Raw genomic sequence first — 25,785 nt, forward strand, 5'->3', positions numbered from 1 at the left:
GACCCATGGCCCCTCTAGCCCAGTTTCAGCCTGGGTCAGCCCCTGGGAGCCCATCCCCCTCGGTCGCCACAGCTATGTCTATTGGTCTCCTGGAAAGGTCCATTCCCATTGGTAGCTGTCCAGTGGCAGTGAGTTCCACGGGCCTCGGCACATGCTGTGCGGGGCAGGAGGTCCTTGTGTTGGGAGCAGTGGGAGTGAACTGTGTGGGGGGGTCGTGTCTCTGAGCATGATTGTGAATAGTCCGGTGCGGGTGATTGTGTGTGCGGCAGGGGATGTGATTGTCCCTCTCTTTGGGGGGTGGGCGGGTTCGTGTGTGCTCCAGGTGTGTCGTGTGTGAGTGTCTGGGATTGTGCAAGTCCCTTTGTGCATCAGCGTGTGTGTGTGTGTGTGTGTGTGTGTGTGTGTGTGTGTGTGTGTGTGAGAGAGAGAGAGAGACCTGCTGCAGATACAAAGTCCTGCAAATGCATTTTCTATTGGTTAGCCCAGCAACACACTGATACAAACAGTGTCACACACACACACAGAGCAGGGCTCAGCCCCACCAGCAGGGGGCAGCAGGGATGCACACATCTCCCTAGGGCCAGCTTGGATGATGTCCCATCACGACCCACCATGGGGCTGGTGCCCCCACACGGGGGTGGGCAGTGGCGGGGAGGCAGATGGATTCAGAAGGAAGCGCTTTGGGAAAATCAGTCACGGCCCTTAGCTGAGCTGGGACACAGACAGTTACCCCTGCCGCACCCTGAGAGGGGAATGGGATCTAGTGGTCAGAGTGGGGTGGGGGCTGGGTGCCAGGACCCCTGGGTTCTATCCCTGGCTCTAGGAGCAGAGGGGGGTCTAGAGGTTAGAGCAGGGGGACTGGGAGCCAGGACTCCTGGGTTCCATAGTGGCAGCTGTTTTTCCCTGCGTCTCCCTCCCTAGAGGATCCCAGGCCAGCCCCCTAGAGGAATCAGTGGGGTTGGGGGGTGAGAGGGAGGTTGCTCTGCCACTTCAGAGTCATGATTTGATCCCCTCCCCCCCCCGGCTCTGACATCACAGAAACTTCCCCCTGACACCCCCACGTCAGAAAGTAGGAGCCCCTCCAGCTCCCCACATGCGGAGGAAGCTAGTGGGTTTCTTTTGGGTCTCTGGCAGAGGTGACAGCACCCACCAGACACCCCCTCATGGCTGCAAGGAGACCCCCCACACAAAATCCTCTGCTACGAGGGGCCCAGGGGCGCCCAGCCGGGGCCAGGAGGTGAGATGGGGCTGCAGTGGCAGGAATGGGGCAGAACTGGGGGGCTGGTGCCGGGTCGGGGGCTGGCTACACGGGAAAAAACCAGGCTGCTCTGTTCAATATTTCCCACGGTTACCGCTGAATACAGGTGATGGGCATGACTCCCTCCCCCATCCCCCCAGTATCCGAGCCTCTTCCTAATCCGCAGGGTGGGTCTCCTCCCAGGCTGGAGCGCCGCCCGCCCGCCCCATCTCCCGGAGCGGAGAACGGAGGCCCAGAGCGACCGAGTGATGTGCCCGAGGGCACCGGGGAAGTCGCGGGGGGCGGGACAGGGGGCGGGGACGGGATTCTTTCCCTTCAGGAGGTTTCTGCCCCCCTGGCTCGCGGGTCTGGCCTGCCCCCGGGTCACTGGCTGGGGCCGGGGCGGGGCCTTGGAGGAAGGGGAGGGTCCTAGAGGGGGCGGGGCGATGCGGAGCAGGGATTTGGGGGAAGGGGCCAGTGAGGGCGGCGGATCGGGGAGAAAGTGAAGCGCAAGGGGGGAACTCAGGGGAAGGGGCGGGGCAGCGGGAAGGGGCGGGGATTGGGGAGTGGGCGGAGCGAGGGCGGGGTCTGCAGGGCAGGTGAGGCGTAAGGGAGCCCCCCCCCCACTCTTAGGGTCTGGACATTCCGCAGGCCCCCCGCCCCCAGGCAGCTCCCCTCGCTCCAGCCCGGCTCTCGCTGCCCGGCTCCCTGCGCTCAGGGCAGGCGGCCGGAGCAGCGGCGGAGGGACGCGCCCCGACGGGCTGGTTCCGAGAGCGGCACCCGGCGTCTGTTGCAGGGAGCGGAGTTGACAGCGACGGAAGGCGTCACACGTCAGTGGGCGGGGTTATGGAGATCAGCGGCAGCCGGGGAGACCACGTAGCTGAACGGAAGCAACCGGGCGGGCGCAGAGAATTCCCTGCGAGCAGAATTCGGTGCGGAGAGTTCGGGATGTGAGTGAGTGTATCGGAGTCACTTCGCGGCAGCGATTGCCACTTAGCTAGGAAGTGCTCAAGCGGCTCCTGGTGAGAAAAAAAGCAGTGGGAGCAGGAGGGTACCGCGGTGTTTCAAGCAAAAGCATCGCTTCTCGGCCTGATGGCTAAGATCAAGCGTAGTATCTGTTCTTATCAGTTTAATATCTGATATGTTCTCGATTTGAGAACTTTATATTAAATGGATTTTTGGAACAGGGAGTTGGATTAGGAGCTTGCTCCATCTGCTCCACGCATCAGCCTGGTATTGCAGTACTTCCGGGCATGGTGCACCTCTCCCAGGGAGAATACGGCGGTTCAAAAAACAGATCAAAACTTTTTGTGCTTTGTAGATAGAGCTCTGCTCCTTGTTTTTTTTTTCTGGGTCTTTGAGGGCTGTATATTAAATTGATTTTTTTTGGAACAGGAGCTTGCTCCATGCATCAGTCTGGTATTGCAGTACTGCCGGGCACGGTGCATCTCCCTCAGAGACAACATACTGGTTTAAAACAAAAAAAAAAAAAGCAGATCATCTCCCCCAGAGACAACATACGGGTTTAAAAAAAAAAAACAGATCAAAGTTCACAAAGTTCACAGATCAAAGTTCTTTGTGCTCTGTGCTTTGCTTCTCGGCCTTTTGGCTAAGATCGAGTGTAGTAGAGCGGGCGTGACTCTGTGCACACGATGGGGGGACGAGACCCGTGGACCCCCCCTGTCGGACTCTATCCCCTAAGCCCCGAACCCACCAAACTGTACTCCACCATGTGAGGGTCGTCCCAACCCCATTACTCAGCCTGCTTATTCATGCCCATGACTATCTGTAACCTGTTTGTATGAGTGATGTACCCTCACCGTTTACTTACCTGTGCCTTGAACTGACCCACCGTATACCCCGCATTGGGGACATGACAGACTATGTATATATATGTGCTGCCTAACACCAAAACGTTAACATCCCCCCACAATCTGTATGTAACCCCCAATGACACAATAACTGACGCATCAAACACTTTGTATCGTTTATTATAAACATTCTCTAATAAAATTTAAATGAGTGAGGTACTTGATCTGGGCTCAGAGAGCCGAGAGGCACAGAGCTTTGCAGGGCACGGGGAGTTTTGATCTGTTTTTTTGCTGGCTGTACCTTGAACTCACCCACCGTATATCCTGCATTGGGGACGTTGCAGACTGTATATGTTATGTAAAGCTCTGTGCTTCTCGGCCTTTTGGCTAGGATCACAAGTGTGCTTCTCGGCCTTTAGTATGAGTGATGAGTGTTATGTAAAGCTCTGTGCTTCTCAGCCTTTTGGCTAGGATCACAAGTGTGCTTCTCGGCCTTTAGTATGAGTGATGTACCCTCACTGAGCTATCCCTCCCCCTGAAATTATCAGTTTAATCTCATTTTCTTTAAATGAGTTGCTGCATTGAGGGGACCTAGTGGTGCCCCAATTATTTCCTTTAACAGATTTAAAAGTTTATTAGAAAATGTTTAAGAATAGATGATACAGAAAGTTTGAAACATCAGTTATTGGTCATCGGGGGTGACATACAGAGTATAGGGGGATGCTAGTATTTTGTTTTAAACCTGCTGCCTATTAATTTCATTTGGTGACCCCTAGTTCTTGTATTATGGGAATAAGTAAATAACTTTTCCTTATCCACTTTCTCAACATCACTCATGATTTTATATACCTCTATCATGTCCCCCCTTAGTCTTCTCTTTTCCAAACTGAAGAGTCCTAGCCTCTTTAATCTTTCCTCATATGGGACCCTCTCTAAACCCCTAATCATTTTAGTTGCTCTTTTCTGAACCTTTTCTAGTGCTAGAATATCTTTTTTGAGGTGAGGAGACCACATCTGTACACAGTATTCGAGATGTGGGAGTACCATGGATTTATATAAGGGCAATAATATATTCTCAGTCTTATTCTCTATCCCCTTTTTAATGATTCCTAACATCCTGTTTGCTTTTTTGACTGCCTCTGCACACTGCGTGCACATCTTCAGAGAACTATCCACGATAACTCCAAGATCTTTTTCCTGACTCGTTGTAGCTAAATTAGCCCCCATCATGTTGTATGTATAGTTGGGGTTATTTTTTCCAATGTGCATTACTTTACATTTATCCACATTAAATTTCATTTGCCATTTTGTTGCCCAATCACTTAGTTTTGTGAGATCTTTTTGAAGTTCTTCACAATCTGCTTTGGTCTTAACTATCTTGAGTAGTTTAGTATCTTGAGTAGTTTAGTAGTTTAGGATATTAGCGTTTTGGTATTGGACAGCATATACCAGGGATAGAATGACCCTCGCATGGCAAAGTTAAGGTCTGTCGCACTCGATCTTACCCAAAAGACCAAGAAGCACAGAGCTTTACATAACGGTGGGTGAGTTCAAGGTACAGCCAGCAAACAGTGAGGGTACATCACTCATACTAAAGGCCGAGAAGCACACTTGTGATCCTAGCCAAAAGGCCGAGAAGCACAGAGCTTTACATAACATATACAGTCTGCAACGTCCCCAATGCAGGATATACGGTGGGTGAGTTCAAGGTACAGCCAGCAAAAAAACAGATCAAAACTCCCCGTGCCCTGCAAAGCTCTGTGCCTCTCGGCTCTCTGAGCCCAGATCAAGTACCTCACTCATTTAAATTTTATTAGAGAATGTTTATAATAAACGATACAAAGTGTTTGATGCGTCAGTTATTGTGTCATTGGGGGTTACATACAGATTGTGGGGGGATGTTAACGTTTTGGTGTTAGGCAGCACATATATATACATAGTCTGTCATGTCCCCAATGCGGGGTATACGGTGGGTCAGTTCAAGGCACAGGTAAGTAAACGGTGAGGGTACATCACTCATACAAACAGGTTACAGATAGTCATGGGCATGAATAAGCAGGCTGAGTAATGGGGTTGGGACGACCCTCACATGGTGGAGTACAGTTTGGTGGGTTCGGGGCTTAGGGGATAGAGTCCGACAGGGGGGGTCCACGGGTCTCGTCCCCCCATCGTGTGCACAGAGTCACGCCCGCTCTACTACACTCGATCTTAGCCAAAAGGCCGAGAAGCAAAGCACAGAGCACAAAGAACTTTGATCTGTGAACTTTGTGAACTTTGATCTGTTTTTTTTTTTTAAACCCGTATGTTGTCTCTGGGGGAGATGATCTGCTTTTTTTTTTTTTTGTTTTAAACCAGTATGTTGTCTCTGAGGGAGATGCACCGTGCCCGGCAGTACTGCAATACCAGACTGATGCATGGAGCAAGCTCCTGTTCCAAAAAAAATCAATTTAATATACAGCCCTCAAAGACCCAGAAAAAAAAAACAAGGAGCAGAGCTCTATCTACAAAGCACAAAAAGTTTTGATCTGTTTTTTGAACCACCATGTTCTCCCTGGGGGAGGTGCACCATGCCCGGAAGTACTGCAATACCAGGCTGATGCGTGGAGCGGATGGAGCAAGCTCCTAGTCCAACTCCCTGTTCCAAAAATCCATTTAACATAAAGTTCTCAAATCGAGAACATATCAGATATTAAACTGATAAGAACAGATACTACGCTTGATCTTAGCCATCAGGCCGAGAAGCGATGCTTTTGCTTGAAACACCGCGGTACCCTCCTGCTCCCACTGCTTTTCTTCTCACCAGGAGCCGCTTGAGCACTTCCTAGCTAAGTGGCGATCGCTGCCGCGAAGTGACTCCGATACACTCACTCACATCCCGAACTCTCCGCACCGAATTCTGCTCGCAGGGAATTCTCTGCGCCCGCCCGGTTGCTTCCGTTCAGCTACGTGGTCTCCCTGGCTGCCGCCCGGCACCGCTGATCTGGATAACCCCGCCCACTGACGTGTGACGCCTTCCGTCGCTGTCAACTCCGCTCCCTGCAACAGACGCCGGGTGCCGCTCTCGGAACCAGCCCGTCGGGGCGCGTCCCTCCGCCGCTGCTCCGGCCGCCTGCCCTCAGCGCAGGGAGCCGGGCAGCGAGAGCCGGGCTGGAGCGAGGGGAGCTGCCTGGGGGCGGGGGGCCTGCGGAATCTCCCGACCCTACGAGTGGGGGGGGGGGCTCCCTTACGCCTCACCTGCCCCTGCAGACCCCGCCCTCGCTCCGCCCACTCCCCCAATCCCCGCCCCTTCCCGCTGCCCCGCCCCTTCCCCTGAGTTCCCCCCTTGCGCTTCACTTTCTCCCCGATCCGCCGCCCTCACTGGCCCCTTCCCCCAAATCCCTGCTCCGCATCGCCCCGCCCCCTCTAGGACCCGCCCCTTCCTCCAAGGCCCCGCCCCTTCCCCAGGCCCCGCCCCGGCCCCAGCCAGTGACCCGGGGGCAGGCCAGACCCGCGAGCCAGGGGGGCAGAAACCTCCTGAAGAGAAAGAATCCCCGTCCCAGCCCCCTGTCCCGCCCCCCCGGCTTCCCCGGTGCCCTCGGGCACATCACTCGGTCGCTCTGGGCCTCCGTTCTCCGCTCCGGGAGATGGGGCGGGCGGGCGGCGCTCCAGCCTGGGAGGAGACCCACCCTGCGGATTAGGAAGAGGCTCGGATACTGGGGGGATGGGGGAGGGAGTCATGCCCATCACCTGTATTCAGCGGTAACCGTGGGAAATATTGAACAGAGCAGCCTGGTTTTTTCCCGTGTAGCCAGCCCCCGACCCGGCACCAGCCCCCCAGTTCTGCCCCATTCCTGCCACTGCAGCCCCATCTCACCTCCTGGCCCCGGCTGGGCGCCCCTGGGCCCCTCGTAGCAGAGGAGTTTGCGGGGGGGGTCTCCTTGCAGCCATGAGGGGGTGTCTGGTGGGTGCTGTCACCTCTGCCAGAGACCCAAAAGAAACCCACTAGCTTCCTCCGCATGTGGGGAGCTGGAGGGGCTCCTACTTTCTGACGTGGGGGTGTCAGGGGGAAGTTTCTGTGATGTCAGAGCCGGGGGGGGGGGGAGAGGATCAAATCATGACTCTGAAGTGGCAGAGCAACCTCCCTCTCACCCCCCAACCCCACTGATTCCTCTAGGGGGCTGGCCTGGGATCTCTAGGGAGGGAGACGCAGGGAAAAACAGCTGCCACTATGGAACCCAGGAGTCCTGGCTCCCAGTCCCCCTGCTCTAACCTCTAGACCCCCCTCTGCTCCCAGAGCCAGGGATAGAACCCAGGGGTCCTGGCACCCAGCCCCCACCCCACTCTGAGCACTAGATCCCACTCCCCTCTCAGGGTGCGGCTGGGGTAACTGTCTGTGTCCCAGCTCAGCTAAGGGCCGTGACTGATTTTCCCAAAGCGCTTCCTTCTGAATCCATCTGCCTCCCCGCCACTGCCCACCCCCGTGTGGGGGCACCAGCCCCATGGTGGGTCGTGATGGGACATCATCCAAGCTGGCCCTAGGGAGATGTGTGCATCCCTGCTGCCCCCTGCTGGTGGGGCTGAGCCCTGCTCTGTGTGTGTGTGTGACACTGTTTGTATCAGTGTGTTGCTGGGCTAACCAATAGAAAATGCATTTGCAGGACTTTGTATCTGCAGCAGGTCTCTCTCTCTCTCTCTCTCTCTCTCACACACACACACACACACACCTCCACAACTCCACCCAGCCAGACAGTCACACATGCTGATGCACAAAGGGACTCGCACAATCCCAGACACTCACACACGACACACCTGGAGCACACACGAACCCGCCCACCCCCCAAAGAGAGGGACAATCACATCCCCAGCCGCACACACAATCACCCACACCGGACTATTCACAATCATGCTCAGAGACACGACCCCCCCACACAGTTCACTCCCACTGCTCCCAACACAAGGACCTCCTGCCCCGCACAGCATGTGCCGAGGCCCGTGGAACTCACTGCCACTGGACAGCTACCAATGGGAATGGACCTTTCCAGGAGACCAATAGACATAGCTGTGGCGACCGAGGGGGATGGGCTCCCAGGGGCTGACCCAGGCTGAAACTGGGCTAGAGGGGCCATGGGTCTGATCTACTCGGGTCTATTCAGCAGGGGGCAGCGTGACCCACACACAAACCCACCGGAAGCACCTTTCTTAGCGGGGCTCCCAGGCCATCCCCCACCCTGCCCCTGCTTGAGTAACAAAGGGGCGGCACGGGACTCTGGGCCGTGTCGCAACCCGCCCCCCCCCCCCTCGCTCCCACACGCTGGCGGGTTGGGTAACTGCCGCGGGATTGCACAAGAGAGAGTCAAAGCCAGAGAGAGAACCCAGGAGTCCTGGCTTGCCCCTCCTCCCCCACTCTCCTCCCAGGGCTGGGGATAGAACCCAGCAATTCTGACCACGCCCCCCCCAACCACTAGACCCCCCCTCCCCTTTTAGATTTTAGGCTGGCTGCCTCCTCTATCCACCTACCCCACCCTCTCCATCTGTCCATCCCTTGGCTGCAGGTTTTTGGGGTGTCACCCCTGCTCTGCACGCCCCCAGTGCAGCCCAAGGCCTTCCCTCCCCCCAACCACATGGCCTCTCCCCACTGGTGCTGGAGCATCTGCTTGGCCCCCCACTCTCTCTCGGGGCACACTGTGCGGCGTGGCTGGGGATTGTGCAACGGCCCAGCACCAGGCAATGCAGAACGGAAACCACAGGCCCTGCCCCACCCCACCCGAGCTGCCCCTACAGGTGCATCGGAGCCCAGCGCCCCGCACCTGCGCACTCCTGCACCACAGGGGGTGAGCTGAAGCCCCACCACACTCCGCAGTTGGGAGAAAGGTCAGGCCAGCCAGCCCTTGTAGGACGGTGGAATCGCCACCGGGGTTGACGGTATGGGAGCTGTGACGCATGGAGAAGCGGTTGTCGCTGCTGCCGGCAGAGGGCAGCAGAGCATGCACACACACAGACATACACGATTGCAAACATACACAAATACCCACACAAATCCAGCCTCACAAACACACACACCTGTACAGCCACACACACAACCCCCCCACAGCTACACAAACACCTGCCTACAGACACAGCCCCTGCAGAACCCGAGACATACACCAACACATACACTAATCTGTATACACGCCCCGTCCCCCTCCTATACACACACCTTGGGTCACTGCGACACTTAACACTTCAATTGGATGGGGTGCCCAGGACCCTGTCTATTCTCTGCCCCCCCAGGGCCTGTAGGGGACGGATTGGGGGTGGGTCCGGGCCAGCCTGCGCTGTGGCTATTCCCTGCCCCCCAGGGCTCAGAGGGGGCAGATTGGGGGCGGAGGGGGCACGATCCGCAGCCAGCCAAGGGGGGATAAGAGGTGGGGAGGGGGCCGTGGTTTCTGCACCACCCGGTTCCTGGCACAGGCTCCTTCGAGGATTTGCATTTCTTGGTAGTTTTCACCCCATCACCACTTCCTGCCCAGCCCCCTCCTGCTGTGCAAGATGGTTAAGGGGGGGATGGGAAGAACCCAGGAGTCCTGGCTCCCAGCCCCAGCTGTGCTAACGTACCAGACCACACTAACCCCAGAGCTGGGAATGGAACCCAGGAGTCCTGATGCCCAGCTTCCCTTCCTCTAACCACTAGACCCCACTCTCGCCTTTTTTGGGAGCCAGGACGCCTGGGTTCTATCCAGGCTCTGGGAGGGGATTGGGGGGTTACTGGTTAGAGTAGGAGGAGCCAGGACACCTTGGTTCTATCCAGGCTCTGGGAGGAGAGTGGGGGCTACTGGTTAGAGCAGGAGGAGCAGGGACTCCTGGGTTCTATTTTCAGTGCTGCTGTGTGACAATGGGCCTCTGTTTCTCCTCCCACTTTTTGGGTATGGAAACTGTTAACTCTTTGGAGCAGGGTCTGTCTCTCGCTGTGTCTGGGCAGTGCCTGGCCCAACAGGGCCCTGATCTCAGCTGGGGCAGGGCCTGTCTCTGTGTCTGTGCAGCCCCCAGCACAACAGGGGTCTTGATTCTGGCCCAGTCTCTTTCGGTGCTGCTGTTGTATGGATCAATAGTCCTGAATACTAAAAGGCGTTGCACCGCCATTGCCATGCAAGGGCTAAATGTGATTCTTATCCCTGTGACACCCTCCCCCGTGCACCCTTCCCCCCTCCCCGCTCCCTGATTCTCCCCCCCCCGAACCCCTTGTGCCACTGCCCTCGCCAACAGCAGCGCAGAAAGCCACCCAGCCCTAGCGCCAAAAGAAGAAGACCAAAAGAAAAAAAGCTTTGCAAAAATCGGTCACACCAATAGGAAACCAGCCTCGGCGGTTAGTGACTTCACTTCCCAAAATTAGACGCACACACACACATACACACACACATACACACACACACACACACACACAGCCCCGCTCATCCGGCCCCCTTTGCCAATGCACCACCTCTCCTCGTCCATGGAGGTCTAGGCGGGGAGCTCCGTGCGGGAGCAGCGATGGACGGCACCATCAAGGTAGGTTCTGGAGATGCTCCTCCAGGTGTGGGTGTCTTGGTTCCAGCTGGTGCTGGGCTCACGCTGGGCTGCGTTCAGTTCCTCTCTCTGGTGCGCGCCCCGGCTCCACAAACGCCCCCCCCCTCCCCTCCGCTCTTTCCTTCTGGTACAAAAAATTTCCTCTTCCTTCCCGTTCGTGGCGGTCGATGTCGCTGAGCTTAAATAACCCAAACCAAACCGCCCCAGAGAGAGACACCCACGGCGCTGCTCAGCCAGAGCCCCGCACAGGCACACGCCTCCCCCTGCCCCTGTTCCCAGGAGCGTGTGGGAAGTGGGTCAGGATCGGGGAGAGCCTGCATCCCGAAGGGGGGAAGTGGGGGGCTCGCCCCCTCCATGGAACATGGGGGTGCCATGGGGCACCTATGGATGGTCCCCCCAAAGCAAGGCAGAAAGGATCTCAGGCCAGGATGGAAATGGGGGGACCAGTGCCCCCAACATGGAGATTCTGGGGTGCAACCTTGCTTAACAGGTCAGTCTGTCCTTCTTTCTGTCACTGTCCCATTCTAGCTTTCTCTAGCACTCATGTTCGTTCATTCATTCTTTTTTGTTCCTTTCTTTCTCTAGCTTGCATGTTCTTGCTTTCTTTTGCTTTTTTTCCCTTCTACCTTTCATGCTTTTTCTTTCTTTCCTTCGTGTTCTACCATTTTTTCTCTCCCTTTATTTCTATCACTGCCTTTCACATTCTTTTCTCTCTCTCTCGCTGGTTATTGTTTTCACTCACTCTCTTCCGAGCCAGGCGGGTTCTCCTCTCACACAGATTTCGGGGCAGGTTCCCTTCCCGATCACCGAGTGGATTAAGCACACCCCACGAGCGTGTTATGTGTTACCCATATGCTCCGCTGACAGGCCCGTGGCTGGCCTGGGAAGCTGGGAATTTTGTGCACTGCATCAAACCGAAAACCCATTGGTATCAAGGGAACAAGATCCGTGGCCGAGCCCCCCGTTGGATTTTGGAGGCGGCGTTGCATCTTTACCCGAGGGGCAGGGCAGGCATTTCTAGGGCTCAGAGCCACTTTGATGGTCTCCAGGATTCTAGTTCTTTGGGATTGTGCTCGGATCCTACATTTGTTCCTCAGTAGGGAGAGATTGGGTTTAAAGCTGGTTTATATAGTAGGGAGCAAAAGCCGGGGGGGTCCCACAGAGCCAGCAAGGAAATCACCAGGTCTATTAATATTGATCCACCGTCATTCCTGGAAATCAGTGGCAGTGAGGCACTGAAATGCCTGGGAAGGTCTGGGCCTGTTGGACAAAAGCTGCTGCACCCAGGGGATGCTAGATCCCCCGGACCTGGTTCTCCGGCCACTTTAAGCACCGTCCGGCGAGAGGGTGTTTTAACCAGCCAGGCCGCGACGGGGCTGAGGGGAATTAGAAGCCTTGGCAATGACAGTGGGGGCCCGTCATCTCCTTGGCCAGCAGCATCTTGGCTGCGCGCAGGGGAATTGTCTGATTTGCAGGGTGCTGCGGGGCTTTGCTGGGGTGGTTTCCTGGGGATCGGCCTGGAGCCTGCATATGCCGAGGCAAATGTGCCCAATTCACTCTTTCTGACCCGGGTGCTGCACTGACAGGCAGGGAGACAGAGACAGGCCCTGCCTGGCTGAGATCAGGGCCCTGTTGTGCCAGGTGCTGCCCAGACGCAGCGAGAGACAGGCCCTGCCCAAGGAGCTCACGCTCTGAACAGATAAAGGGCAGGAGTAGTAACTGAGGCCCAGAGAAGCAGCCAAGATGACATGGTAGGTCAGGGATTAGTCCTGGCTCCCAGCCCCCCTGTTCTAACCCATTGGACCCCCACTCCCAGGGCTGGGGACAGAACCCAGGAGTCCTGGCTCCCAGCCCCCTGCTCATTCTAACCACTAGACCCCTCCTCCCAGGGTGGGGGATAGAACCCAGGAGTTTTGACTCCCAGCCCCCGCTATAACCACAAGACACACACTCCTCCCCGCAAGCTGGGGATAGAACCCAGGGTAGGGTTGCCAATTTTGGTTGGCTGTAATCCTGGAGATTTCATCACATGATATCTCTAATTAAAGATTAATCTTTAATTCCTGGAGACTCCCAGCCAATCCTGGAGGGTTGGCAACCCAGTCCCTCCTCTGCTCCCCAAGTCAGGGATAGAACCCAGGAGTCCTGGGTCCCAGCCGTCCTCCCCCAATACGCGACCTCCCCAGAGCAGACTACAGATTGCTAACTGACAGCACACAAGTTCTCCCGATCCAGCCAGCTCCCAGCAGACATGATTTGCTTTCACGCAACTTTTGACATCTCTGCCAGTTTCTTCCAAAGTCCAGATTCAGCGTCTGGGCTGTTATCAGGGCAAAACCCGCTTATCACACGGGGGTGGGGTGGGGTGGATCTGAAATGGAAACCGCACAGTCTGTGCCACTCCCTTCTTACACGGAATCCCTTCTCCTTGGCTGCCTGGGCTGTTCCATGGTTCTGGGGGTGATGCGGGGAGAGGGGGGTATCTGCCTGTGTGTGTCTGTGTCTGCCTATATGTATCTGTCTGTCTTTGTGTCTGTGTGTGTATATATCTGCCTGTCTCCCTCCCTCTCTCTGGCTCTCTGCATCTGCCTCTGTGTGTGTGTGTGCGTGGGAGGGGGGTTACACCCTACATCTCGCTGTATTTTAGTTTCCAGGTGACAGCAACGTGTGAAAAGGTTGGGTGTTTCATTTGCAGGAGGGTGCGGCCTGCTGTGTACTCCGTACAGCCACAAAGGGAGGGTCATTCTCAGTGTATGGGGAGAAACTGAGGCACAGAGTGATGCAGCAACAGGCACAAGGTTGCTAGGGAATCTGTGGGAGAGCTGGGCATAGAACCCGGTGGCCTGAATTCAGCACCTTCCCCACAAGACCTGCCTTCCTCCCACACAGTGTCCTGGAGCAGGGGCCTGGGAGCCAGGATCCTGGGTTATCTCGATGGCTGTGGGAGGGGAGTGGGGTCTACTGGTTGGAGCAGGGGGAGGGCGAGTTGGGAGCCAGGATTCCTGGGTTCTGCCCTGGCTCTGGGTGGGAGCTAGAGGGGAGTGAATAGCTGTGTGTGCAGGAGGGTGCCCCCCCCGGTGCAAACCGGTGCCCCAGCCCCCAGCCCATTGTCTGGCCGGATGGGAAGCTATTTAAAGCAGCCCAGGCCAGCGCAGCTCAGAGCCTCACTCCCCATCAGGTGGCCTTATCAGGAGCCCAAGAGGCTTCCGGCTTCGTAGCCTCAGGCTTCCTGCCTCAGCTTCCTGTGCTGCTGCCCAACACAGCCCTGCGCACTGCACACAGCCCCACCCCCACCCCCTGCCAGATCAGACCCACGGGCCCCTCTACCCCGGTATCCCGCCCTGGGTCACATCCACGGGCCCCTCTACCCCGGTATCCCGCCCCAATCAGACCCCTGGGCCCCTCTACCCCGGTATCCCGCCCTGGGTCACATCCACGGGCCCCTCTACTCCGGTATCCCACCCCAATCAGACCCCTGGGCCCATCTACCCCGGTATCCTGCCTCAATCAGACCCCGGGGCCCATCTATCCCAATCCCAGTGTCCTCCCCTGGGTCACATCCACGGGCCCCTCTACCCCAGTATTCCGCCTTGGGTCACAGCCACGGGCCCATCTACCCTGGTATCCCACCCCAATCAGACCCCTGGGCCCATCTACCCCAGTATCCCGCCCTGGGTCAGACCCACGGGCCCATCTACCCTGGTATCCCACCCCAATTAGATCCCTGGGCCCATCTATCCCAGTGTCCTCCCCTGGGTCAGACCCACGGGCCCCTCTACCCCAGTATCCCGCCCTGGGTCACATCCGTGGGCCCCTCTACCCCGGTATCCCGCCCCGGGTCAGACCCACAGGCCCATCTACCCTGGTATCTTGCCCTGGATCAGACCCATGGGCCCATCTACTCAGGTATCCCATCCCCTCCCTGCCCCCCATATCAGAGCCCTGGGCCGATCCAGCCCATAGAGATGGATAGAGGGGTTCATATGGGGATGGATCTATAGCATCCGGTCACTCCATGCTGTACGGGGTTAGGGTGGTGATGCAAAGCGTCCCCAGCACCTTGTGCCGAGCCAGTTGGCTTGTGCCCGCTGCTCAGGGTGTGGTACCTGGCTCCCCACTCCCGGGCACACATGGTACAGGGTAACCCGTGTCCCCTTGCCGTGCTTGTGTCTCCCTTAATTACATGGGCACGGTGTGTAGCCCACAAGGTATTTGCACCCCTCACCAGGCACCACAGTGCCTCTTCCCCGGTGGTTTGAGTCACATGAGACCCTCCATTGTGCGTGAGGTTTCCAACATTGCATCTACCTGGTGCCACGGGGCTGTGATTGCACTGGTCATCATGCGCTGACTGTAGCGCAGCTGTCGTGCAGTTGCACTGATTGTACATGCTCTGAATGTAAAGCATGCAGCTTATAGAATCATAGAATCATAGATTATTAGGGTTGCTCATGCATCGGTCAATCGGTGTGCAATTGCACTGATTGTGCATGCTGCATTTGTGATGCACGCAGCACAGCTCTTATGCAATTGCACTGCTTGTGCATGTTCTGATTGTGATGTGCGTGCCACACCCATCATGCACTGGGTGTGCAATTGCACTGATGGTGCATGTTCTGATTTTGATGCACATGGCACAGCTGCCGTGCAATGACTGTGCAAGTACACTCGTGCATGCTCTGATTGTGAAGCAACTGGCACATCCATCGTGCAATGGTTGACAATTGCGCTGATCATGCAATGCTCTGATTGTGATGCATGTGGTATGGCCTTGCAATCAGTGTGCAATTGCATGGATTGTGCACGTTCCGCTTGTGATACATGCGGTACATCCTTGGGCATACACTAACTGTGATGCAGCTGGCACATCCCTCGTGCAATGGGGCCACATTTGCATTGGTTGTGGTGCACGTGGAGTTTGCACTGCTTGGGTACACACAGGTTATGATGTGCATGGCGCCTCTGTTGCTGGGAGGGCTGTCTTTGTGCACACACTGATGGTGACACAAGGGCTTGTGGGGCACATGGCACATCCGTCATGCAGTGCGGGGGCCAAGATTCCACTGCTTGTGTGTGCACAATATGGGGCCCCTCCGTCATGCTCCGTGCTGCACGACATGGCCCCTGCTTTGGGCACAGGCAGATGGTTCCACACATGGGCATCTGCGTCCTCAGGCCGCCTCACCCCAGATGGGCATCAAAGCTTGTGCAACGTACCCCACCTGCCCTTTGTGTGCCACTCCGGCACCTCTGCTGTGCCCTGTGCCAGCTGGTATGCAAGCAGGCCTTGCATGGAGCCCCCTACGTGTGCTTTATGCCATTCATGCACATGCCATGCCATGCGGCCTGTGCCCCATGGGCCAGCTGCATGGTACCATGTGCCCCGGTGGCCTTCTGGATTCCTGCGCAGCTCAGGAATCAGCGGTGGCCCCTCCGTGGCACCATGAATGGCTTGTGCCACATGGGATGCCACCCTGCAATGTACTGCAGCCCCTCTGTTCAGCACTGCAGGGCTGACATTAAGCTGGCACCACCCTTGGGCACCGCATCTGGTGCCATGCTGGCACGTCCACGCCACAGCGCGTGGGCCTTGTGCAGCTCATGCAACCTCGTCGGTGCCGCGCACCTCGCCCCGCGTGGCGTACCCTCCATCGTGCCTCCTCTGGGGGGGGTGCTCCTCCCTTCCCTGGAGCCCCCCCTTGCCCCTCAGGGCTCCTCCCCGCCTTTGCAAGAAGGAATGCTGCATGCAAGCCCTGTGCAGAGCAGCAGCCTCGGGGGCGGGCAGGCACGGCAAGGGAGTAACCGCAGCCAGCCCCCCCCACCCCCATGCTTGGGCGCCCGATAACATCTCTAGAGCAGCAGCTCCAGCTGCAAAGAGAGATCAGCCCAGCTCCCCGGAGACTTCTGCTTTCTGTGCAAAGAGCCCACACCCAGTGTGCAGCCGTGTGTGCGGGGGGGGGAGGGGGGGAAACCTAGCGGCAGCTCAGCTCTGAGCCCCCCCAGCCCCGCAGAAGGGGTGCACTTAGCAGGGGAGGTGGGGTCAGGTCAGTCAGGCTGGGCTTGGGAGGGGTCCCCCTGGTGCCTGGGTCATACTGAGATTCCTGCAGCTCCCACTGCCCTTGCCAACAGGGGGCGCTGCAAACAGGGGGGAGCTTGCAGGCCCAGTTCTATCATCCTCCAGCAGGGGGTGCTGCAAGTGGGGTGTGTGGGGTGGGGACCTTGCAGCTTGGGGCTTTGCTAGCTACAGATGGTGCATATAACCCAAGGCAGGGGGAGTGGGGAGTTTGAGCTATGAACCTGTGTGGGACCTCCACTCCTCTGCTTCCCTGCCTGTACCCAGGACTCCCTGCCTGCTCTTTTCTGCCTGTAGCTGTGATTCCCTGCCTGTGCCTCCTGCCTGTACCACTGCTGCTCTGCCTGTGATTCCCTGCCTGTAGCTGTGACTCCCGGCCTGTGCCTTCTGCCTGTACCACTGCTGCTCTGCCTGTGATTCCCTGCCTGTAGCTGTGACTCCCGGCCTGTGCCTTCTGCCTGTACCACTGCTGCTCTGCCTCTGATTCCCTGCCTGTAGCTGTGACTCCTGGCCTGTGCCTTCTGCCTGTACCACTGCTGCTCTGCCTGTGATTCCCTGCCTTTAGCTGTGACTCTCTGCTTGTATTTTATGCTCGAGCCTGAGATGCCCTCCCTGTTTGCTGCTGCACCTCTGCCTGTCCCTGTGATGCCCTGTCTGTACCTCCATGGGCATTAGCACTTTCCCTGCCTGTGTTTTTTGCCTGTACTTCTGCTTTCCCCGGGGGCTACCTGCAGACTCCTTCTCTGACCTCGGGCCAGCCTTCATCCTTCTCCTCCCTTGGCAGAGCCCCTCCCTGCCTGGGCTGTCTCCACTTCTGACTGCCCAGGAATCCCAATGTCACAGCCCTGCTCAAACCCCCTGCCGAGTGGGGGGAGGCTGGGAGCCAGGACTCCTGGGTTCTATCCCCAGCTTGGGGAAGGGAGTGGGGTCTTGTGCTTAGCGAGGGGGCTGGAAGCCAGGACTCCTGGGTTCTAGCTATCCCCATCTCTGGGAGGGCAGTGGGTTGTGGAGGGGGCTGGGACCTGGGACTCCTGGGTCCTGTTCCCGAATCTGCCACAGTCTAGGTGACTTTGGGCAAGTTACCTCCCCCCACCCCATGTCTCAGTTTCTCCATCAGTCAAATAGATACAATGGGACATAGCCAGCAGGTGCAGCCAACTGTACCCCCACACGCATTAGGGTGCCTTATGTATGTGTGTGTCTCTGTACATTTTCACAAGCGCATTGGATGTGGCCGACTGTACATCTTGGACATGGTTTTGCATGCACTGTGCAAGTGTGTCAGCCTGGATATTGGCAAATGTTGGGGCTTGGTCCTGCTTTGAGCTGGGGATTGGACTAGCTACCTCCTGAGGTCCCTTCCAACCCTGAGATTCTAGGATTCTATGATATGTGTACGGACCAGTTATAGCTGTCTAGGCCTGCACAAGTGCATGTGTGTGGGGGGGGGGTGTTGGGGGGGGATTGTCACTGTGTGTGATTGTATGTGTGTGTGTCTGGGATTTTGTGTGTATGTGTGTGTGATTGTCTCTCTGGGTTTCGGGGTGTGTGTGTGATTGTTTCTCTGTGTGTGTTTCTCTGTGTCTGGGATTGTGTGTGTGTGTCTGGGATTGTATGTGTGTCAGTGTGTGTGTGTCTGTGTCTGTGTGTGATTGTCTCTGGGATTGTTTCGGTGCATGCGTCAGGCTGTGCAGTGCGGGTGTCCAGCTGTGCATTGGCGTGTGTGTGAGTGCAGCATGTGTGTCCATGTAACTGTAGCTGGCCTTGGTGTGTCACACAGCCGAGCTCAGCTGCAGCTGCCCCAGGGCAGAGGAGGTTCCTTCGGCCCGGGCCTGGGGTGGGGGTGGGGTTTGCAGCCCAGGCAGGGCCAGGCCAGGCAGGAAGCTGCACAGGGCCACTGAACTGTCACCTGCGGCAACCACACTCGGGTGCCGGCAAACAGGAAACGTCCCCTCCCCCCAGGACTAACGGCCGGGGACAGACACCACCCTGCTGGGGGCAGAATAACACCAGGGCACCCTGGCAGTCAGGGCTGGCCCTGATGCCCCAGCGCAGCATAGCCATGCTGTGGGGAGCAGGGTGGGGGCTCAGCAGGGGGCGCTGTGCTGCAGGCAGCAGGGCGGGGGCTCAGCAGGGGGTGCCGTGCTGCAGGAAGCAGGGTGGGGGCTCAGCAGGGGGCGCTGTGCTGCAGGGAGCAGGGTGGGGGCTCAGCAGGGGGCGCTGTGCTGCAGGACGGGGGGGGTGGGGGCTCAGCAGGGGGTGCTCTGCTGCAGGAAGCAAGGTGGGGGGTTCAGCAAGGGGCGCTGGGTTGCAGGGAGTGGGGTGGGGGGCCTCAGCAGGGGACACCATCCTGCAGGTAGCGGGGTGAGGGGCTCAGCAGGAGGCGCTGTGCTGCAGGGAGCAGAGTGGGGGCTCAGAAGGGGGCGCCGTGCTGCAGGGAGCAGGGTGGGGGCTCAGCAGGTGGTGCCGTGCTGCAGGGAGCAGGGGGGGGGCTCAGCAGGTGGTGCCGTGCTGCAGGGAGCAGGGTGGGGGCTCAGCAGGTGGTGCCGTGCTGCAGGGAGCAGGGGGGGGGGGCTCAGCAGGGGGCGCCGGGCAGCAGGGCGCGGGGTGGGGGCTCAGCCGGAGGCGCGGGGCTGCTGGGCGCAGGGTGGGGGCTCAGCAGGGGGCGCCGGGCTGCAGGGAGCGGGGTGGGGGGCTCAGCAGCGGGCGCCGGGCTGCAGGGAGCAGGGTGGGGGCTCAGCAGGGGGCGCCATGCTGCAGGGAGCAGGGTGGGGGCTCAGTAGGGGGCGCCGGGCTGCAGGGAGCAGGGTGGGGCTCAGCAGGGGGCGCGGTGCTGCAGGAAGCAGGGTGGGGGCTCAGTAGGGGGCGCCGTGCTGCAGGGAGCAGGGTGGGGTGGGCTCAGCAGGGGCGCTGGGCTGCAGGGAGCAGGGTGGGGGCTCAGCAGGGGGCGCTGGGCTGCAGGGAGGGGTGGGGTGGGCCAGCAGGGGGCGCTGTGCTGCAGGGAGCAGGGTGGGGGCTCAGCAGGGGGCGCTGTGCTGCAGGGAGCAGGGTGGGGGCTCAGCAGGGGGCGCCGGGCTGCAGGGAGCGGGGTGGGGGGCTCAGCAGCGGGCGCCGGGCTGCAGGGAGCAGGGTGGGGGCTCAGCAGGGGGCGCCATGCTGCAGGGAGCAGGGTGGGGCCCTCTAACCCCACCATGTCCCCCCCCTGCAGGAGGCACTTTCTGTGGTGAGTGAGGACCAGTCCATATTCGACCCCCCCTACGGCCCTCCCCACCTCATGAAGACAGAGGTGCCCCCTGCCGAGGAGTACAACGGCAAGGAGAGGCCGGCGCTGGGGGAGCCGGACTGGTCCAGTCAGACCAGCAGGGGGCACTCTGTGAAGAGGGAGAATGAGAATGTCAACTGCTCCAGGTCAGGTGGCTGCGGGACTCCCTGCTACCAGGGATTAGTGGGGTTAACCTGCGGGACTCCCTGCCACTGGGGCTGTGGGAACTGGCCCATGGAGCCAGGCTGCAGAGGGGGAGGATCTTGCGCCCGTGGCCCAGCAGAAGGACACGACCCAGCCCCCACACCCCTGGGCCCACAGCTGGGCTCCACCGGCGCCCGCAGGATATGACTCACTTCCCTCGTCCCATCCCCAGGAAACCTCGGTCAGCGCCAGGGGCTGCGCTACGAGCCCAGCCGGCCTCAGCGCCACAGGGCAGGGTGGGACAGGCGAACACACAGCCCTGCTGGTGCCCCTCACTCCCAACCCGCAGCCCCTGCTAGCCCAGCCCCGAGCTCCCCCGCACCCTGCTGGTGCCCCTCACTCCCAACCCGCAGCCCCTGCTAGCCCAGCCCCGAGCTCCCCCCACACAGCGGGTCTGAGACCGGCCAAACTCAGTCCTCTTGTGATCAGATCCAGTCCTCACCCCCCCTCCTCCCCCCGTCGCCCTGCAGACAGTCCCCCGTGGACTGCAGTGTATCCAGACGCAGCAAATCCGGGAGCGACCCACACCCCATCCCCTACCCAGCCAGCTACAGCGACCAGCGGAGCAGCCCCCCAGCCAACCCCCCCAGCGAGGAGAAGAGGGTTATCGTCCCAGCAGGTGAGTGCACCCTCCCTTCCCCGCATGGCCCTTCGCTGTGGTGCAGCCCCTGCCCCCTCCCCTGCTCCATGGCCCAGTGCCAGGGGTCTCTTATTTCCTAGTTTGGGGCAGGGTTGGTAAATGGCTCCCAGGAACCCAAACGTCCGGGCTGGCGGGCTCCTCACCATGGCACGTTTCTGGGCAAGTAGCTGCAGCCCAAGAACCCAGGCGTCCAGGGCCAGCGAGGCTCAGAGTGGGTTGCTGTTCCTCTGGAACCCAGGAGTTCGGGCCGGTGGGACTCCCCCCTATGGGTAGCTGTACTCTGGGAACCCAGGCGTCCGGGCCGGCGGGACTCCCCGTGTCTGTCTGTCTCCTGCAGACCCTGGTGTGTGGACCCAGGACCACGTGCGCCAGTGGCTGGACTGGGCGGTGAAGGAGTACGGGCTGGAGGAGGTGGACGTGGGCCTGTTCCAGCACGTGGACGGCAAGGAGCTGTGCAAGATGGGCAAGGAGGATTTCCTGCGCCTCACCTCACCCTACAACGCCGACGTGCTGCTGTCCCACCTGGCCTACCTGCGGCAGAGTATGGCCATGCCCCACGGAGCCCCGCCCACTGACAGGGAGCCCCTCCCACCAACAGGGAGCCCCGCTTACCAACAGAGTGCCCCGCCCACCGACAGGGAGCCCCACCCACCGATAGGGAGCCCTTCCTACCAACAGGGTGCCCCGCCCACCGACAGGGTGCCCCACCCACTGACAGGGAGCCCCACCCATTGATAGGGAGCCCTGCCTACCAACAGGGTGCCCCACCCACAACAAGGGGCCCCGCCTTTCCGCCAACAAGGAACCCACCCATCGGCAGGGAGCCCCGCCCACTGAGAGGGTGTCTCGCCTTCCCACCAAGGAACCCACCCACTGACAGGGAGCCCTGCCCACAGATAGGGAGCCCTGCCTCCCCACAGACGGGGAGCCCCATAGTACCGGGATGTCCATACCTGGCTGGGAACCCCATCCTCAGACACAGGACCCAGACATGGGAGCCCCACCCCCTGGGAGCCCCACCCATCACCATAAACCACGCCCCCTATTGCAGGAGCCCCGCCCATCGGTGGGGCCCTCTGCCCCACCCTGTGGAGCTGTGGGCAGACCCCCAGCTCTGACCAGGGTTCTCCTGTCTCCCCCAACAGGCAGCCCGACCTTCACCTACCCGGCTGCCCCAGCTGTGACCCCCCAGCCTCCCGCGCCCCCACCACGTGTGCAAGTGAAAACAGGTGAGTCTGTGAACACCAGCCCTGCCCCTCCCCCATGGGCTGGGAGCCAGGACTCCTGGGTTCTATCCCAGCTTGGGGGGAGCGAGGGCGGGAATGGGAACTAGTGGTTGGGGGCTGGGGGGGCTGGGAGTCAGGACTGCTGGATTTGCTCCCCAGTTGTGGAAGAGGAGTGGGATCTAGCAGTTAGAAAGGGGAGGGGGCTGGGAGCCTGGACTCCTGGGTTCTGTCCCAGCTCTGGGCAGGGAGTGAGGTCTAGTGGTTAGAAAGGAGGGGGTCTGGGACCAGACACAGAGCAGGGCTTGTCCCCTCCATCAGTGGTCCTCCCTGCCACTACTAATGGGCTGTTTCCCTCCCCCCGCTATTGGCAGAGTCCCCCTATGAGGAAATCAGGCGAAGCAGCTGGAGCGGCTCCCTCAGCGGAGGCCCCAAAGGTACCATCATGTCCCCCCGCCCGCGTCTCCCTGAAGGGCCCCGCCCCATGGCTGGCTAACAACCCCCGAATCCAACCCGGGGCGTGGTTCCCACGTGGGGGTGAATCCCGGGGCTCCTTCCCCTCCCCTCCCCTAATGCTCTCCCCCCACATTTCTCCCCCCACCCACCAGGGTCCCCCCCCCAGATCCAGGGGGTGAATCGGACGAGTGACTCCCCACGGATCGTAACAGGTGGGTGCCTCTGCTTGGGGAGTGGGGGGAGATCGCCTCCGTAGCTCTGCCCCATGGATGGCCCCCTGCCCCACACCACTAGGCCAGGGAGTGCCACAAAGCCATGGAGGGGGACACTGAATTCCTTTTGAGGGGTACGTCGGCCCCCAAACAGGGCGAGGTTTAGGGGTGCGTAGATCTCCCACTCATGGAGAGTTTTGGGTTGGGCCCGGGGGGGGGGGGGTCTGACTGGATTGGGGACAACTGAGGATTTGGTGTGAAGTCCATTTGGGAATGATGGTCACAAGGACCTGGGGGGTCAGAAGGTTAGATGAGGGACAGGGAGTCAGGACTCCTGGGTTCCATGGTGGGGGTTGGGGTGGAATGGGTCCCAGCGGGGAGCAAGGGGGGTGTCTCTGACGCCCCCCCAAAACTAACCCCCCCGACTCCCTTTTCAACCCCCAGATCCATACCAGGTCCTGGGACCCACCAGCAGCCGCTTGGCAAACCCAGGTGGGTCTGGGCACCTTTTACAGCTTGGGACGGGCGGGGTGAGGTTCTAGGTAATGGCGAGAGACGTGGGGGGCTGGGAGCCAAGACTCCTGGGTTCTGTCCCTGGCTCTAGCAGGAGAGTGGGAGCTAGGGGGTTAGAGCAGCAGGGGGCTGGGGGAAGGGAGAGGGGCGGGAGTTAGGATGCCTACGTTCTGGCCCTGGCTCTGGGAGGGGAGTGGGATCTAGGGGGTTAGAGACCTTACAATAACAAACCAGGAAAGACCCTCAGATAACAAGCCAGTGCACACAGTAGGGCCTACAAAAACAAACCAAGGCCCTCCTTCCTGGGGCAAAGCAGAGCCCCTCCGTTAACAAACCAGTGCACCCAGCAGACCCTACAATAACCAGCCAGAAAAGATAACAAACCAGGGGGCAAAGCAGAGCCCCGCCGGTAACAAACCCGTCTCCCCGCCCGGCAGGCAGCGGCCAGATCCAGCTGTGGCAGTTCCTGCTGGAGCTGCTGTCGGACAGCAGCAACGCCGGGTGCATCACGTGGGAGGGCACCAACGGGGAGTTCAAGATGACGGACCCGGACGAGGTCGCCCGGCGCTGGGGCGAGCGCAAGAGCAAGCCCAACATGAACTATGACAAGCTGAGCCGGGCCCTGCGCTATTACTACGACAAGAGCATCATGACCAAGGTGCACGGGAAACGTTACGCCTACAAGTTCGACTTCCAGGGCATCAGCCAGGCCCAGCAGAACCACCCGGGCGAGGGGCCCCTCTACAAGTACCACCCGGCCGACCTGTCCTACCTGCCTTCCTACCACCAGCAGAAGGTGGGCTTTGGCCTCAGCCACGCCGCCCAGCTGCCCGTCTCCTCCGCCGGCTTCTTCGGGGCCCCCTCGCCCTACTGGAACGCCGGCTCCGGGAACCTCTACCAGAGCTCGCCCGTGCCCCGGCCCGCTGCCGGCCACCTGAACTCCTTCTATTAGCCACAGGGGGCACCCAGCCTGCTGGCGGCCACCTGAACTCCTTCTACTAGCCATGGGGGGTGCCCGGCCCGCCGCCGGCCACATGAACTCCTTCTATTAGCCACGGGGGGCGCCTGGCCTGCTGGTGGCCACCTGAACTCCTTCTACCAGCCACAGGGGGCGCCCGGCCTGCTGGCGGCCACCTGGACTCCTTCTACTAGCCGTGGGGGGTGCCTGGCCTGCCAGCGGCCACCTGGACTCCTTCTACTAGCCATGGGGGCACTTGGCCTCCCGCCGGCCACCTGAACTCCTTCTACTAGCCCTGGGGGGTGCTTGGCCCACTGCTGGCCACCTAAACTCCTTCTGCTAGCCACAGCAGGCACTTGGCCCGCTGCTGGCCACCTGAACCCCTTCTGCTAGCCACAGGGGGCGCTTGGCCTGCTGCTGGCCACCTGAACCCCTTCTGCTAGCCACAGGGGGCGCTTGGCCTGCTGCTGGCCACCTGAACCCCTTCTGTTAGCCACAGGGGTGCCCCAGCCTGCCAGCAGCCACCTGAACTCCTTCTACTAGCTATGGGGAGGAAGGGGGTGCCACAGCACATAGGGGCTCCCTAAACACCTACTAGCCACAGGTGGGATCCCCCCAAACATGGAGAGCCATGTGGGATCCTTCTGCTGCCTGTCCCCAGCCCTGTTGCTGCCTCCAGCCCAACCAGTGCCTGGAAAGACCGCTCCTCCCTTCCCCCGATAGTGAGGTGCCCCCCCACCTGAGGTTTTTGGGGGGCCAGGGGCTCCCCATTCTGGCTAGACTCCTTGTGCTCTGGACTGGGCAGGGCCCTGGGGGACAGCCCATAGGGTGCAGGGTTTTTTAACCTGCAGTTGTCCCTCCCAGAAGGCAGAAGACCCCCCCACCCCCAATCCTGCCTTGAGCCGATGCCTCCCCTCCCAGCGTGGCTCCCACAACAGGTGCTCGTTAAACACTGTGGGACGCCTGTTGGGGGGTGGGGCAGGCGGGTGGGCTGAGACACCTTTTGGGTGAGGCTGCTGGCTGTGAGCGTGGGCATCTGTCAGGAGTGGAGGCTGGTTGTTGCTTTGGACACAGCAGGGGGAGCCCACTGAGTGTGGACGCCTGTTGTAACTGGTGCCAGCTGTTACCTCTAGACACTAGGGGGCGCCTGTTGGGTGAGGCCGGCTGTTGTGGGGGGGGGGGGTGCCTATGGAGGGGTGGAAATCAGCTAGTGCCTCCCCCATCCATCCCCTCATCCCAACCTCCCCTCTGTAGGCGGGGCCCGTGGGTCTCATGGTAGCAGCCCCCCACCCTGGGGGAATGGTGTGCGGATACACTGTAGCGCCGCTGCTCTGTGGGGGATTGTATCCGTGACACCCCCAGTTCCGTGGGGCTGACAGCGACTGTAATATGCCTCCTCCCTCACCCCATGTATTAAAGGTTGTGTTGTTTCGCGTGACACTGCTTGTGCATGCAGGGTGATTCCGGGGGAGGGGGCTGGCAGGTAGGCGAGGCTCTGGGATGTTGGGGAGGCCTAACAGGGGGTAGGGGAAGGGACTAGCAGTGGGGAGGGGCCTGAGGAGGCCCTGGGGGGCTGGCAGTTGGGGGGGGCTGAGGAGGCCTAGCAAAGGGTGGGGAGGGGGGGCAGAGTAGGAGGGGCTCGCTCTGCTGCACACCCAAGCTCCAGGAGAATCTC

At 59.7% G+C, this 25,785-nt stretch overlaps 1 protein-coding gene and 2 non-coding genes across 6 annotated transcripts; 2 read left to right on the forward strand and 1 right to left on the reverse strand.

The window, feature by feature from the left end:
- Positions 1-2,313: 2,313 nt before the first annotated feature.
- On the forward strand, positions 2,314-2,504 carry LOC120390773. The gene has a single exon (XR_005591136.1). It is a non-coding gene; the product is annotated as a U2 spliceosomal RNA (small nuclear RNA).
- Positions 2,505-5,603: 3,099 nt separating this feature from the next.
- LOC120390776 lies at positions 5,604-5,794 on the reverse strand. The gene has a single exon (XR_005591139.1). It is a non-coding gene; the product is annotated as a U2 spliceosomal RNA (small nuclear RNA).
- Positions 5,795-10,405: 4,611 nt separating this feature from the next.
- Positions 10,406-25,548, forward strand: LOC120390043 (retroviral integration site protein Fli-1 homolog). 4 transcript variants are annotated; one of them, XM_039512275.1, is made up of 9 exons: positions 10,406-10,551; positions 19,851-20,050; positions 20,579-20,727; positions 21,086-21,289; positions 21,894-21,977; positions 22,346-22,408; positions 22,580-22,639; positions 23,084-23,131; positions 23,590-25,548. In XM_039512275.1, the coding sequence occupies exons 1-9, from the start codon at positions 10,534-10,536 to the stop codon at positions 24,102-24,104; spliced, it is 1,341 nt and encodes a 446-aa protein (XP_039368209.1). In that variant the 5' UTR covers positions 10,406-10,533; the 3' UTR covers positions 24,105-25,548. The 4 variants fall into 4 exon arrangements, with proteins under 4 accessions (XP_039368209.1, XP_039368210.1, XP_039368212.1 ...); XM_039512277.1 differs by lacking the exon at positions 10,406-10,551 and adding an exon at positions 10,756-11,059; XM_039512276.1 differs by lacking the exon at positions 23,084-23,131.
- Positions 25,549-25,785: the final 237 nt, after the last annotated feature.

This window comes from Mauremys reevesii, linkage group 24 (assembly GCF_016161935.1).
Source record: "Mauremys reevesii isolate NIE-2019 linkage group 24, ASM1616193v1, whole genome shotgun sequence".
Classification (NCBI taxonomy): domain Eukaryota; kingdom Metazoa; phylum Chordata; order Testudines; family Geoemydidae; genus Mauremys; species Mauremys reevesii.

Coding starts and splice junctions, on each gene's coding strand:
- LOC120390043 (XM_039512275.1), top strand. Junction 21,290..21,893: donor CCTGGCCTACCTGCGGCAGA/GTATGGCCATGC, acceptor CTCCCCCAACAG/GCAGCCCGACCTTCACCTAC. Junction 22,409..22,579: donor CCTCAGCGGAGGCCCCAAAG/GTACCATCATGT, acceptor CCCACCCACCAG/GGTCCCCCCCCCAGATCCAG.